Source organism: Chelon labrosus (genome assembly GCF_963514085.1).
Source record: "Chelon labrosus genome assembly, chromosome: 18".
Classification (NCBI taxonomy): Eukaryota; Metazoa; Chordata; class Actinopteri; order Mugiliformes; family Mugilidae; genus Chelon; species Chelon labrosus.
Genome location: NC_140351.1, coordinates 9,825,639 through 9,841,204, shown reverse-complemented (window position 1 = coordinate 9,841,204; position 15,566 = coordinate 9,825,639). Strand labels below are relative to the sequence as shown.

Genomic DNA, 15,566 nt, shown 5'->3' with positions numbered 1-15,566 from the left:
CCCTCGGTGATAAAACCTTGGCAGGGAGTAGCTCTCTTATGTGAAAGAAAATCTTCTCCGAGGAGAACTACGGCACTCTTCTTTGTGTTAAACACTTTCAACAGAAACGGTACTGAAAATGGGTGTTTTTACATAAAAATCCCGTCAGTGCTTTGCAATATAAGACAAATGGGAGCCGGAGAAGCAAAGTTTGTTTTAATCCAAGTGGAGTCCAAATGTCATGATGATTTGGTCATTTTAGCCCTGCTGTTTTATCAGGGCGACCATGAGCAGCTCCAAAAAAGGTCCTGACCTGACTGACTGAATCATTTCCACCCACTGCTGCCAGATGACTGAGTAAACTGTAGCACTGGTGGAAGGTTTTATCAGGCGGCTCGGTCGCAGAAATGACCAGCCTCAGCTAGCCGAAGCCAGTTTTAGCGTTCCCGAGGACAACATGGACCAGCTGGCCGTTATAAAGCCCCTCCGAACGAGAGTGACTTGGTGCTCAGGATAATGTGCCGTAAACCGTAACCCTGTAGCCAGGTCAAACGCTTTTATGGCGTTGGAAGGAAAGCTAAAAGCTTGTCTCAGACTTAGACTGACATGGACTCATAATTTCTTCTCACCTGTAGACAGACAAGATAAGAGAAGCCATTTTGGATCTCTTTGGTGGGGTATGGGTGGTGATGGTGGAAGATCAAGGGAACAGCTTGTCTCCCTTGTGCCTCTAAAACAGTTGTGACTCATCAGAGAATGGACATGGCCCATTGTCTGATGAGGCTCTGATGAGGCTTGTTCCAGTGCATCCCACAGATACTTGATCAGTTTGGGATCTAGTGAATTTGGAGGCCAGATCAACACCTTGTGCTGTTTCTTCAGTTGTTTCTAAGCTGTTTTTTGCGCATGTGTCTGTGCTGGGGATGGCTGCTGCCATCAAGGAATATCTTTGCCTGGTCTGGTCTAGGTGGGTGCTACATGTCTAAGTAACATCCACATGAATGAATCCCAGGTCCAAAAGTTTCCCAGCAGAACATTGTATTGTCACAAGATGGTCAATCTTACTCACTTCTCCTGTCAGTGGTTTTAATGTTGTGGCTGATCGATGTATTCGCCAAATAAATCCTAACGTTTACCAACTATGTAAAGTTTTATCATGGCCAAAACTGAGTATGTAAGGATACATTTAAATCCAGTCTGGTTTCTTTTTTTTTTTTATACTCCCACAGCTAGAAACTCCTGAGCAGGACAGAAAATACACTTTTTCTTTTGCCTCAGTCTGTCAAATAAGGCACGGGGCTGCGATATGAGAGGTCTGCCACACTGACAGAACCACATAAAACAACGAAGAGTCGAGGCGATGGTGCCTAGTTTAATGGGGTGGTTCAGCTCGCTGACAGGGGCTCGTGCCAACTAAGCCTGCACCGCCTGGTTTATTGGGCTAACATAAGCTGACAGAACACCTGGTTGCGGATGCTTGTGTAAAGATGGATTACATGCACTGAACACCTGGCGCACACTGTGCATGTGTGTGTGTGTGTGTGTGTGTGTGTGTGTGTGTGTGTGTGCTGAGGGGGAAAAACAGAGGACAGCTCTTGGAGAGATGCTTCAGTTTCATTTCAAAACACCACCTGAGCCCTAATCCCTCAGTGCAGGGCGCTAATTTACCATGGGATGCTCAGAGGCTCTAGGTGAGAGACAGGCCACAATTCATCAAATAAGACCATTTTAAACTTTTATCATTCACCTTCCCAAACACTGAGATGATTTTTTTCTTTTTGAAGTGACGAATGTGCCTGTGTGGAGCAGAGCTTTCCTCCAGCCATCCATGAATTCATTTAAAATAAAGACAAAGGCGTTTTTCAAGATATAGTCTATATCTTTATTTACTATCACAACCACACCTAATAACCCAAGTCCACTAAATGACTACAGATTTTTTTTTTTTACAATTTACTCAAAAAAAGAACTGAGAAAGACAAAACAAAAATAAAACTCTTTCAAACTTAAATTAACATAGGAAATCATTCCTTCTTGGCAATGTTAAACTTTTTTTTCTTTTTTTATTCCCGGAAACCTGAACATTAGTGTTGCAACAAATGACACTTGAGTGTAAGGGGACGGGTGATTAAGGATAAGGGTGGTGTTTGTGTTTGCGTGTGTTGATATGTATCACTTCAAGGGGAATGCCAATCTGGTCGGATTTTTTCTGGGGGGGGGGATTATCTGCCGATACAATAGAAATAAACTCTTTGCATTTTCCTTGTATGCTGACATCGATGTGGAATGTAAAATCGCTGCATTTTTACCTTCATTTCAAGTGTCTCACCGCTTCCCAAGCTGCCTCTCTGCAATGCTTCGCTCACCTTGTAATTAACTCCCCTGTGACGATCGAGCCAACGGTAATGCAGACACGAAGCGTCCTGCGGATGCTTTGCAGTAAGTGGATTTCTTCAGGTTTCATTAGGCGTTTAGTTGCACCGTTGTGCAGCGGATAAAACGGGAATCCTATTTGAGTCAAATGAGGCTAAAAATCTTAAAATCTAACCAATGAGGCACTGCTGGTCCTGTGAAACTGATCGAGTTTGCATTAGGATGAGTTATCATTGCAGAGAACAGTAAGACTCTGTCAAATAAAAGGTAAGAACGCTGACATTGGAGGAAGCTGCGGCAAAAGCTAAATAGATTTTTTGCTAAAGCCCAAAAGCTATATTAGCCTCTGCATGCTATCATGACACCAGCAGCATGCATCAAGTAGCTACATGGGTAATGGCAGCTATCACGACAGGAAAGCAGGTAATCTATAATATTTATAATGTTGAAAATTTCTTGTCTGGGGTGAATTACTGAAGGCCGATCAAACACTATATCACAGGGGGACAGGGTCAAATGGAATGCTTGTCAAAGTTGCTGATAACCTCAGCACTCGGGCTAATGCTTGATTAATATGCGGTCATGCAATTGGCTATTTTTATACTCTCTGGTCCGTTGTGCACCTGTAGCTCAGGTATACACCGGTTCTCTCTCTTTTTGGCTTGTGGTAAGGTTAAACTGGTGTCCACCTCATGATTTCTTGATTGGTTGTTTTGGTCTGTGAAGACTGCCGGTAGAAGGCTGGAGCCTGGGCTCATCACTGTGAGGTGACTGGTTGGATAGTTGGCTTGATTGATAGGTTGCTATGATTGGCTGGTTGTGTTGCGAGCTTGCCCAACAGACTCAGATCTGGATTACTTACTCTTTTATCCTTCAAATAGAACCATTTTAGAAGACTCTCCTTTATATTCACCTTAAGACTATATAACCGCCAGACAATCCCTCCTCCTAAGGAGAGGACCTGAAAGTGCAGAACTGATGCAGCAGCGGTGTAAAGAGAGGGAGTTCTACAATGGCTCTATTTTGGATTGGGTGCCTGTTGCTGACAAATTTCTCCAACGTGTAACGCAACAGTCGAACAAAAAGGATTATTTAGAGGAGATCTGTGCCTGTTGGGGATCCGTCTTCGTCCTGTGTGTTCCATTGGGAAGGCCGGCTGGTGGAGTTAGCATAGCCGTAGTAGCATGCTGCTCAGCTCACTTGCGGGGCTGATGGATGTGCTGGTTGATGTGCTGAGCAGGGGGCAGCTTGGGGATACCAGGCTGGGGTTTCTGGTGGGCCACCTGTGCAGCTGCTGGGGTGAAGTCCTTATCACCCTAAACAGAACAAAAACAGAAAACAGTTTTTAACAGTTTTCCCGCCAAAACGAGATGAAACAGATGCCAAAAATACCTTTCTTTACAAGATTTATAACACCATATACACCGATCAGGCACAACATTATGACCACTGACAGTAGAAGTAAATAACATTGACCATCTTATGACAATACAATGTTCTGCTGGGAAACTTTGGGACCTGATATTCGCGTGAATGTTACTTTAAGATTTACCACCCACCTTGATCAGACCAGGCACCCCCACCCCATAGCAATTACACTCTTTGATGGCAGCAGCCATCCCCAGCAGGATGCAGCCTGACACGGGTAAACACACAAAAACGGTTTAGGAACAACTGAAGAACAGCACAAAGTGTTGACCTTGGATGATCCACAGAGGCCCCTCCCCTCAACCCATAGGACCCAAAGGCCCCCCACTAACAATATTCTGTTACCAGACACCACAGGACACCCTCAGAAGGCCCATGTCCATTCTCTGATGAGTCACAACTGTTTTGGAGGCACAAGGAAGACCAAAACAATATTAGGGAGGTGGTTATAATGTTATGCCTGATCGGTGTAAGGCCCAACAATGATAAAATCAGAATGACAGTGTGATTGAACTTGAAATGCCTTTTATTTTTGTTTTAAACACACAATAACCATCACAAAAAAAGCACGAAAAACAGAAACAGCTGGTATTCCTGCAGGTCTAACCGCACAGGGAAGCATGAAAACATCTGAAAGCTACATGTTTGGGATTCTTTGAACCACAGCACGAGAAACCCATGTGTCCCCACTTGCTTTATTTTATGTTATGTTTGGCAGTTGAGAAAATCTCGAGGTTGCTATGAGTAAAACCACTGACTGTATTTTAAGTTTGCAGCCTAATGTTAGTGGCTTTTGCCATCCCGATCTGGCCAGTGCCCGACTCTGCCTCACTCCTATACTCCTAAACGCCTACTTATAGCTACACAAACTAAAATAAAGTCTCGTACAGTAATATTGAGCGACCTTTCTCCGTCTGGGAAACACCTTCAGTGTTTGTAATTGTATGTTTTGTGCCTAAGCCTGTATACGGTATGTGGCAGTCTATGGCCCTCTTTTAAATCCTTCTCCTCTGACCTCTTATCACAATAATGAGGAGGAAATCGCCAAAGTGCACGAAGGGGACAGTATGGAGTGCTCATCTGGCCCTGCTCATCTGCTCCGATGCAACCTCAATCTATTATTCCAAGAAATATGCCCATAAACAGCATCACCTCTAAATCGGATCAAAGCAGTAATTTGATCGCTCGCAGAATTTTTTAATCTGCAACTTCCTACAATCATTCCTGCCTTTTCACATGATCTTTCTTCGTTCTCTTTTATTTTTTATCTTAACCTACAAGTTTTCATTTTGTTCCTTCTTTCATTCCTTACTCACTACTTTTCATTCCATGCTTTTTCCGCTCATCTTTCTCTCTTTCTCTAGGTGAAATTTGCAGGGTAAACAAAGTGCACATTTATATACCTGTGTGTGTGAAAAGAAGGTTTTATATACAGTGCAGCCGCATAGGTTGAGGGTGGGTGGTGAGATTGATGAAAGCATGGGAACCGAGCGCTCAAGGACAGCGTGAAAAGCACAAAGTAAACACACATTACATTGATGTAGCCATGACTAAGTGGATTACTGAACGTTTTTAATTCTTCCATCCGAAATACCGGATTTTACTGTTTAAGTTTCGCTGATGCCTTCTGTCCAGATGTTTCCACTCTGCGGATGTTGCCACTCCATCGTAAATGTAATAACCTATCACGTGGTTCCACGATATTCCCCCTTCTTAGGATGTCCACATGGAGGAAGTTACATAACCACTTTAATCAACGCTCCACAAAGACCCACACTCCTGCCTGTCTCTCTGAGCCTCTCGCTGAACTTTACTCGCCCACCCCCTCCTCGCTTGACCCTAATCCTCTCTGTTTTTTTTGTGCTGTATGTGCGACTGTGCGCTACATTTCCAGCACGTGTGTGTGTGTTTGTGTGTTAGGTGGGGGTAAAAAAAAACATTTACAGTGTGCATGCGCTTCTTTCATTTGAAGCCAATTCCACCACTAAAAGCAAGGCAATGTGGAATTGACCTCCAATTGCCCTTCTCCTCTGTTCTGAGACGCTCAAAGCTTCTCTCCCCACTATCTCTGTCCCACTGATGTGGAGCCGTGGGAGGCAACACAACAAATTAACTGTATTACCGCAATGTGAGCAGAAGTAAGGATGACTGGCATGTTTCCTACCTCCCGTTTACCACCTCACAATTCCTAGGTGCACGGTGCTCAAGAGTACACAGTGCTTAAACTGTTGAAATAGCCACACGGATGTCAAAATATTGTCAAAAAATCTGTTAAGATGCTTTTTTTTCTCCGCCAGAATTGAGCAGTAGTGTAGACATTAATATTGCTGAACATTATCATGTCCCAGTGAAGTCGACCTTTTACTTATTGGACACAAAACAGCATCACATCATTATTAGTGTGAGATTTTTTCAATATTAGTTTATGAAGTTGAGTGTTTTGTGATTTTGCAGTGACACTTGATCAATAATTTCTAATCCTCGAGTCCAAGAGAAGGTTTGTGCCAGATTTGACATTTGTTGCAAAGTTCCGTCACGCGGCGTTCCTGACATATCGATCACAGGAATGGATGTAAGGGGCGCAGTGACTGTGACCTTTGACTGCACTCATTTATACCATTTTTTTCAAGAAATGTGTTATTGAGATATCTGATGTAGTATACTTCAATCAGCCACAACATTAAAACCACTGACAGGAGAAGTGAATAACATTGACCATCTTGTGACAATACAATGTTCTGCTGGGAAACTTTTGGACCTCGTCTTCGTGTGGATGTTATTTAGACATGTAGCACCCACCTAGACCAGACCAGGCAAAGATACTCCTTGATGGCAGCAGCCATCCCCAGAACAGACACATACACATAAAACGGTTTAGAAACAACTCCAAAAACAGCACGAGGTGTTGACCTGGCCTCCAAATTCACTAGATCCCAAACTGATCAAGTATCTGTGGGATGATCCACAGAGGCCCCTCCCCTCCACACATAGGACCCAAAGGTCCCCGCTTACAACATCCGGTTCTCAGACACCACAGGACACCCATGTCCATTCTCTGATGAGTCACAACTGTTTTGGAGGAACAAGGTAGACGTAAACAAAAGGTCATAATGTTATGCCTGATCGGTGTACATACAGACAACCTGAAAGCATAAAAACTTTTTTATATCCGGTAAAGGAATCTGATTGTTGCATTACAAGTTGTTTTACCCTAGAATAACTGAAATTCAGAGGGTACAGGACTGGACCTTCTGGTGAGATTGGGTCCCGGCCAGGAGGAGGACATTAAGCCAGAATCAAATAGCTACTCTGGATGTGAGGACAGAGCCTCAGTAATACTTTTCTTTTTACAGTTTTACTTCAGTGGGTTTTGCTTTTAGATGCTCACCTTTGCCACCATAGATTTACTATCTTTTGTAAGAAAAAAAAAATTCTGCCATTAATGGAAAAGATGAAAGTACACAGCCAGGAGATGTCTTATTTTTTAATCTAAAAAAAAAAAAAAAAAATAAAAATCAGAGAAGCAAGCCAACAACTCCGCACACTCGCAAACACACTGAAGAGTTTCACTTAGCTCCTAAAAAGCTTTTTCTAAAGCTTTGTGCACTGCTAGCCTCTCGGGTTTGATGGCACTGATAGGGGACGGATTGGAAGGCTAGGGGGGGATCTGGGGATAAATGGGAAGCCTGCCACCTTCTGATATCGCTGCAATCTTCCGTAAACAATCTGCCTCGTCTGGCACGCACACTCATACACACGGAAGAAGTGAACGAAGCTATCCGCGGAGTCAAGGACGCATGTCACACACACACACACATACAGTCAAAATGAAACAAAAACATCTACACGCCAACTTTGACCCACTTTACAAAGTGGCAGGTCGAGGCTGTTGAAGTCTAAACACACACACATAGTTGACACAGCTAACATGTAAGCTAATATGAGCTACTGTGAAGCCTCAAATATAATTTTTTTTGTAAAGACTGTGCCAGAGCTGTAATCTTGAATCTGTGGTCATTTTTGACGGTGCACAATGTGGCTGTGTATTACCGTGGCGCATCAATATCATAAAGTGTTACCAGATTTACAAACGAATAAATCATAAAATGATTATCGATCCTAAACGCTTCCACTCCGTTTAATCTCCTTTTTTTTTTGCTCCCCCTCATTTGGCACAGATATTCTCTCCGTTTTCTTCTAGCCCCCTGACTTTCCTCCCATCCCTCTCTTGTTCTTTGAGAGAACTGCCACTCCCTGCAGAGCTCCTGTCCCAGATATAAACCACATTATAATGCTTATTTCAACACAACCGGTGGTCTCTGTGGGTGTGCGCGTGTCTGAGATGGTGTGTGTGTGCGTCTTACCTTTGTAACCACTCCAGACACAATCACGGGGGCCTTTGGTGGACTGAAAGAGAAAGACAAAAACGATATAAAATGAATTCACACCGTTTGGAGTGTGGGTCAGCTTTGTGCATATAGTTCATGACAACATTTATAAAGATTTGCCTACTTGGCTACATCTGAACCCGCAAAAGTGACACTGTGCCAAAATACGAACATCCCAAGTTGTCAAAACACATAACACCCACAGTCTTATTCTTTCTGGCAGCACACACACACACACACACACACACTCACACACACAGAGTCTGGATGGACCTGCCAGGAGCTTAAATAGCTCCCATTCATTCTGGCCAAACACTGGGGCTCACAGCTTCGGGATGAAAAGCACGAGAGGAGAAGGGGAGGGAGGCGAGAGAGATCCAAAGCTATGAGAGAAAATGAGAGTTAGAGAGAGGGATGATGAAGGAAGATTTAGAAAGGAGGTGGAAAAGGGAAGAAGGAAAGGCAGAAGGGAGGCGAGGGGTAATGGCAGGTCAGGGCAGACGGAGGAGGGGGAGGAGGAGGAGGCGTGGAAGGGGGTAGGGAGAGGTGCAGAGAGAGCAGGGGGAGTGAAATACCTGTATAATAACACACTGTTAGAGGAGAGCAGAAGAAGATGAAGGAGAGGAGGAGGCGAGCGTTCACTCACACATGGAAGGAAGGGACGGAGGCAGAGAGAAGGATGAGGAGGAGGAATGCGGAACCCGAGGCAAGTATCGACCTTGACGTGACAAACGAGTGCCGTCTAATTTTACGGCGTTGTCACCCCCGCCACCACCCCCACGGCAAAGGACTACAGTTACCCACCTTCAAAACTCCACTCAAAGACATTAGCTATAGCAGCAAGCGTGTCCAACTTACAGCTCACCTCATTAAGAGCCTAAATATGTTGAAAGGATGAAAAAACTTTCTCACGCAGACTGCAGCCTCAGCAGTCAAGGCTCTCAACACTTCAGGATTTCATAGCGTACGGAACATCTGCCGCTTACTTTTTAATACTTTAGGATCCACGCGCAACTTTTTATTTTTTATTTTTTAAATCACGCTCAATTAACAGTCATGGATCTTCAACCCGTCTGTCTAGTCAACATCTTGGCGCGGGGCCTTCTGCTTCATGCCTTAATGAGTATATTCACACCTTGCTATTAGATTAATGCCTGGATACGTTGGATTTCACCTGGTGCTCCTGGGTAGCTGCTTCCCAGAACGCGAGGTTGAAGGGTTCTCTATTTGCAGTTCAATTAATTAAGTGTTCGTCTCATACAAATGAATAGCTAGCTGTGAAATTAAGAGTTTTAAAGGCAGCAGAGGACAAATGTCAGCGGAAAGAAAGAAATGGGGTAAAATGAAAAGGAGACGCAACTCATTTTGTTTGTCTGTGTGCGAGAAAGTGGTACTGTGACCAAGCAATATCTCCTGTGGATCAATAAAGTCTATATCATGTGCATTTGTAAGGGCTTGATCTAAATATTAATGTATTTCTGTGTTTCACACCTTGACGCAGAGACATGTGAGACAAATGCACGGTAAGCTGCGCGAGTTCCAATTTAAAGCCACCACAGTGCGGCTGGGGTGAGCGGGGATGCTCGGTTGGATATGCATTCGCATACTGAGGCGGCGTGGGCTGCTTTGCAACTCACGCTGGGTTGTCACATGTCTTGTCTGCATTGTGCAATCTGTGGCTAAATCCTGACAAACTGGAAAAGAGGGAGAGGCGCAGTATATTAAAAACAAGGATGGAGGGAAAAGGGCACGGAGGAACATCAAACTCTTGCTACTGGGATTTGGTATTAAGGGCAGAGAGACAGAGGGCAGACAGATAAGAAATGTCGAGACATGCAGGTAGGAGTGAGGGATTTAAGGCCTGTCGGAGAGACATTTGACTCGCTCCGAAGTGAGAAAAAAAAAACTTGTTTAAAGTCAGACAGAAGGCAAAATGAGAGTTTAAGCTTTTCACCTGACTGGCACAGATACTGCATAGTCAAGAATGACAGGTTTGATCAAATGACACTCAGTTTAAGAGTTTTTAGTCATGGATTAGCAAAATTGCACCACTACAAGCCCTGATATGTTGATCTAGATACAAAAGCATTAGCCTTCAGATTATGGTATGCATGCCCTTTTTTTGTATGGGAAAGAGAAAAGGGCAAATGGGGAGAAACCAAAACATCGCTTGTGTTTTTTTATGTTTCCAGGATGCACAGGGGGATCTGCAGGGGGCAGTAGAGAGCTGCATGCAATCATGTAGAGGAGTTGCTTTGTGCCAGGAGACGATACGGAAGGGAGGGGAATTGGGGAGGAAAAGAGTGAGGGAGACACATAAAAGAAAATTTTAACTAACAAGTCGACTGGTTGAACGTGCATTAGTCTGTGCACGTGGTGCTTTCTTCTTTGTCTTTACATTTAAAGCCACTGCTAACACTGCCCCACCCATCTTCCTCTCCGCTTCGGCAGAGCAGGAAGTTTGTTGCCGTGGGCGAGGTGGTGGTTGCCATAGAAACTGATGCCTGTTGCCCGTCTTCCCTCCTCCTCCTCCCCCTTTCTCTCTCTTTGCTCTCAAGTTTTTCACCACGAGCTGTTGGCTTTCTGCACATTTCACCACAGTTCCTACGTACAGTGTATAGTGCGGCACCAACCCAAGTCTGTGGAACATATCCACCTCTCACCTAAACATTATGTAAGAGAGGTAATGTGTGTAGCTTGCAAATTTAGCTCACAGCCTCATCTGAAACTGTTAGTTCCCTTTTTACGAGAGGCGACAGGCTAAGTGATTATTAAAGTCTACTTTAGCTCATTTGCCGTCCCCCTCCTGCTCTTGCTTCTATAACACATTTAAAACCCCACTTTTCCTGAACATTTAATCCTGATGGATTCGAAAAACATATTCAACCAACTGTTACCGAGGAGGAAGCCTCATGGGTTACCAGTTTGCTCTGGCTTAAGCCCTTGTTTCCTGCCCGTATCTCAATCTTTGCCAATTTCCTCCTTCCTGTACCTGTCTTCTTCATACCTTCATATTGCAATGACACCATTTTCTTCCCATATCATAATAATCATCTCCTCCTCCCTGCAACCTATATCTCTCTCTCTCTTTGCCCCATCTGTCCATCTCGCCTAGATTGGGTACGGCAGGTGTTCCCCTGACTACCAAGCTTCACTGCCCGCTACTAATGCGAAATTTACCCAGTAGCCACCTGCTAGACGTCCATCAGCGTGACACGGAGAGGGACGGACAGGGCGCGGGTGAGTGGGAGATTTTCTCGCGCTGCGCGTGCTGATGGAGTGCGGTTACTCAGCCTCTCTTTTAGGGTGCGCTGACAGGTAATTTTTAGGCAAAGATTAACATTTCAAAGCGGGAAAAGTAAGCATGCATTTACACAGCGAAGCCAAGAGAGGTTTATCAAGCTGACGGTAGATACAAGATCTGTCTCCTGTGTGATAAAAGTGTGCCGTTTGTCTAATTTATTTACACAGCTCAGGTAACGATTCCTCTTCTTCAACTGTAGGCTCTAAAATATTCAGAAGGAATCACGGGACATAAACACTAAGGCAACTATTACACTCTGAACAACCCACGTGATCCAGTTCACACATAAGAGGAGAGAGTTGCAGGTATTTTATGTGAATCTTAAAACACATCTGTTCTAACCAGGTTTCCACCACAGGACTTCCCCTAGCAGCTAGGAAGCTTGGGGAGTACCTGCATTTCCAACGCAGTCAACGGTTCTAAATGATTTCTTTGGTCCCTGTGAGTAGGGACTTTTTGGGAGTTATCAAAAGCAAGTGGGGCTTGCAGGGTTGAACATTTCTGATTGGTTGAGTCCTCACCACATCAGCCAAAGGTCAGTTTTGTAACTAAGTAACAGTGACTCAATAACCCCATTTTGCAAAGCAGTACAACACATGCATGTGTTCCGTAGTTATTCTTGTTGCCAGTTCCTGTTGCTGAGTCACCACTTTATATGTTGTTATTGCTTTGGCATAGTCCTCTGCATTACCACCACCTACTGAAGAGGAGTGCAGCAGGTTGTTGTATACTCATAAATCGCCTTTTTCGTGTGTCAGCAGACTGAGCTGCCTAATCTTCACAGGTCTTAGGACAACCACCACTTTGAAGGAACCTTGAAGTTCCTGGGAAAAAAGAAAGTTCCAGGGACTAAAAGTTCTGGTATGGTAACATCTGGTAAAGTGTGATTAAGCCTTTACGTGGTCTGTGATGCACGGAGATAATATAAACAGTGCAAAGTTATTTCTTTCGTCTCTTTTGTCAGTGCATATGCACAAAGGTGTAGCTGAAAGGTTTCTTATTTGGCAAATGATCAAATATTTGTTTAATTTACAGCTGAGATGGTAAAATAATAGTTGAAATAATAGGCTAATACTTTCATAAATGATGTCCCGGTCTATAACATTTAAGGAAAAGCTCATTTACTCTGGTTTATATTTTGTTTGGACATTCTAAGTACTTCTTAAATCAGACTTTTTGGCATTTCTTCACAGTTTTTCGTCATTAATCAACAAATAGAGACTCAAATAATGAAAACAATTGTTAGCTGCAGCCAGAAGTTCTCAGTATGACTCCATATCCTCTGAAACAACTTCACAAAATGAGGAAGTACACATTCGAAAGGACAGGAATGCCAGTCACACCCTGAGCTGCGCCCACCACAGTCTTGGTCCATCTTGAGTGTTCTCTCTTTCTTAAGCCGGCCCTCATCCTTGACAAGAAGAAGCCAAGCACGCCTGTTGTTTTCTGTTATCTACTTGACCTCTCTTTTCAGTTTAATGCTCTGTCTGTTACCACCACTCATCTTGGCACAAAGTATAGGAGAACAAAGGGAAATGAATTATTTCCACTGACAGGCCTTATACTATTCTTGCTCTGAATTGGAGGAAAATACTTGAACAACAATCATGGCGGGCAAAGAACATGTAATGTATCATTTAGTGTGCGCGAGCGAGGTTGCCAGTGCAGAAGCGGAGTACAGAAAATCTCCTGGCAGTTGGCGATGTTCTTGAACCCTGCTCACTGCTGTGTACTGCTTGTCACTTCCCATTTATCACCTCTTATTAACACAACACACACACAAACTGATATGTGGTGTGAACGCGCCACCTGTACCGATACGCACATCGCTGACGGCTCTTCATGAATATTGATAAGACATATGTGGGCGTAGAGGCAGACGCACACACACACACACCAAATTACATTGAAAATGAGCAACGACTTGCACCACCTCCACTGCAGAACGGAGTGACCCCAGCACAAACAATGCGTTGGAGCAACAAAAGCCCGAACATGCTAATGTGCGAACTGAACAATTATTGTCGCTCAGAAATAGAGGCAGGGTTGACGTAAAACATGCAAACCAAGGCTGTTTATAGGAAACAATAGCGACTGCTGAATGGGCTGTTCAACTTAATGCTGTAATTATGCAGTAATTATGTTGTTTACTGAATTAGCTGGCAACGGCACATATAACGTGTGCTGCAGGACTGCCTACAGTACAGCCTTATAGTAAAGTGAGAGCAGCGGAATAGCTCTGTTGGTCATTTGCTGGGTGTGACTGTGATTATCAGCTTACAAATCACCACAATTGTACTGCTGCACAAACAAATCCTCAATCTAACCGTTCCGTGTTTACACTTAAAAAGAACGCATGGACATGACAAGGCCCTCCACGTCTCCAACAGTGGAGCTATGCGTCTCTGTGGAGTACACTCTTTGCAGTAATTTTGGCTCTTTCTGGAGATTTTGTGTGTCTGTGTAGTCATTTGCTGACTCTTTCTGTAGTTGCGTCATTTTGTCTCTCTCTTTGGGATTATTCTGGGTCCCTATTGTCGCTTTTTTTTGCTGTAGTTTTGATTTTTATGTCTCCACAGGGCCTTATTTACAAACCTCTCCATGAATATGTGTGCGTTTGTTACCTCTCGCTGACGTACTCCTCTTCGTCATCTTTCTGCGGAGGCTCTGGGGCAGCAGCTGCTTGGTGCTTCTGCACTATCCTCATACCTCCTGCTTTGACTGCACATGAAGGGACACATACATATGCAGTGGTTACAGCTGAAACCTCACAAATGGCTCAAAGAAAGAGTTTAAAATTTGATTTTCTAATTTAGTTTAATTTAATTTTAATTTACACAGTTGCGCGGTAGACTCTGTCCACCTCAAGGTTAAATTGACTGTGTAAGGCAAACAGATATCCTGCAAGACACTGGATTCCTAGTATCTGCAGGAGAGCTGATCCGTAGCTGACCTTGACTTCTAACTTCACTGCTTAGGGGTTGCTTTGAAAAAAAAAATCATGTCAAGGCTTCTGGCCTTCTTGCACCTTCACTACCACACCTGCATGTTTGTTAAAGCCTGCAGCCAGTATGTGCTGCACTGATCACAGGTTGGGTGCGAGGTGCATTCGTTATCTCACCGTGCTATCAGTCCTGCAGCTGTTGTGGCCCAGTGCCCTGCTCTGTCTGCATTGCTCATGTCCACGTACACCTAATCTGTTTTTCCTCAGCCTACATCCATGGCACTGGAGCCTCTGACCTCCACGTCAGCGCCTTCCAGCAGCCATTAAACTCCCACATTGTAACTGAAAACGCTTACATCGAACTGCGATGATTAATCGTTACAGTGTCAGCAGGTCTGATGATGTTGCAAGATCTCACGCCAATCAGGAAGTAAGGAAATGTGCTAAACAGAGAAATATGGCAGATTCTATCCCACGACGCGCAATCTGGATCGATGCGTCGCGTTGTGCTCTCTGGCTTCTGCCAGTTCAAAGATTGCATAAGAATGAATCAGCGTCATGTCATTTATTTACAGGTTTAAGACACTGCAGAAACAAAGGCCTTCGGGTATCACGAGAAGCTTTCAAAAACAACACAGCCAGCAGCATAGGGATCTTTACCTGCAGGGAGATGTCCGCCTTTGGTTTCGACTTTCTCCTTCGGCGGCGATGACATGGCTGCTCTGATGTGGAGTCTGCTGGGAGAGGGATCTAGAGAGTCTGACAAAAACGAATTTCTGCCCTTTTCTGCCACAAATTGTGGACTACACTTCGGTCTGGATCGTCAACGTGGCTTTTTCCTGAGTATTGTTTGGAAACGGTGCGTGGTGACGTCACGTAAAAACCGTAGGAAGCGCGGTGACGTCAGCCGTACGAAGTTCACGAAAACATTTTAAATGATTTTTTTTTTTTTTATTGTATTATTATTCCTGAAAATAATGACATTTCTATTTTATATTTGTAATACACAACAAAAATAAAAATAATAGTGATATCCTTGTAATTCCTGTGTGTACATTTGCACTTTACTCTTCATGTTTACAATCATGTATACATCCTCTTTTGTGTTTTCTCTCTTTTCTTTCGGTTTGTTTCAAACATTTATGGCATA

The 15,566-nt window shown here is 43.9% G+C and overlaps 1 protein-coding gene across 1 annotated transcript; it reads right to left on the bottom strand.

Annotated features, from left to right (window-relative positions):
- Positions 1-1,847: 1,847 nt before the first annotated feature.
- Positions 1,848-15,297, bottom strand: dap (death-associated protein). The gene is made up of 4 exons (XM_084565990.1): positions 15,077-15,297; positions 14,097-14,193; positions 8,145-8,187; positions 1,848-3,668 (listed from the first exon to the last, which is right to left on the bottom strand). The coding sequence occupies exons 1-4, from the start codon at positions 15,129-15,131 to the stop codon at positions 3,549-3,551; spliced, it is 315 nt and encodes a 104-aa protein (XP_084422116.1). The 5' UTR covers positions 15,132-15,297; the 3' UTR covers positions 1,848-3,548.
- Between the last annotated feature and the right edge of the window lie 269 nt (positions 15,298-15,566).

What these genes read in the sequence shown, in the direction of transcription:
- dap (XM_084565990.1), bottom strand. Translation starts at nt 15,131, where the DNA reads ATGTCATCGCCGCCGAAGGAGAAAGTCGAAACCAAAGGCGGACATCTC. An exon ending in AGGCGGACATCTCCCTGCAG is followed by an intron (nt 14,194 to 15,076) that starts GTAAAGATCCCT and finishes CTTCATGTGCAG; the next exon opens with TCAAAGCAGGAGGTATGAGG. An exon ending in TGTCTGGAGTGGTTACAAAG is followed by an intron (nt 3,669 to 8,144) that starts GTAAGACGCACA and finishes TGTTCTGTTTAG; the next exon opens with GGTGATAAGGACTTCACCCC.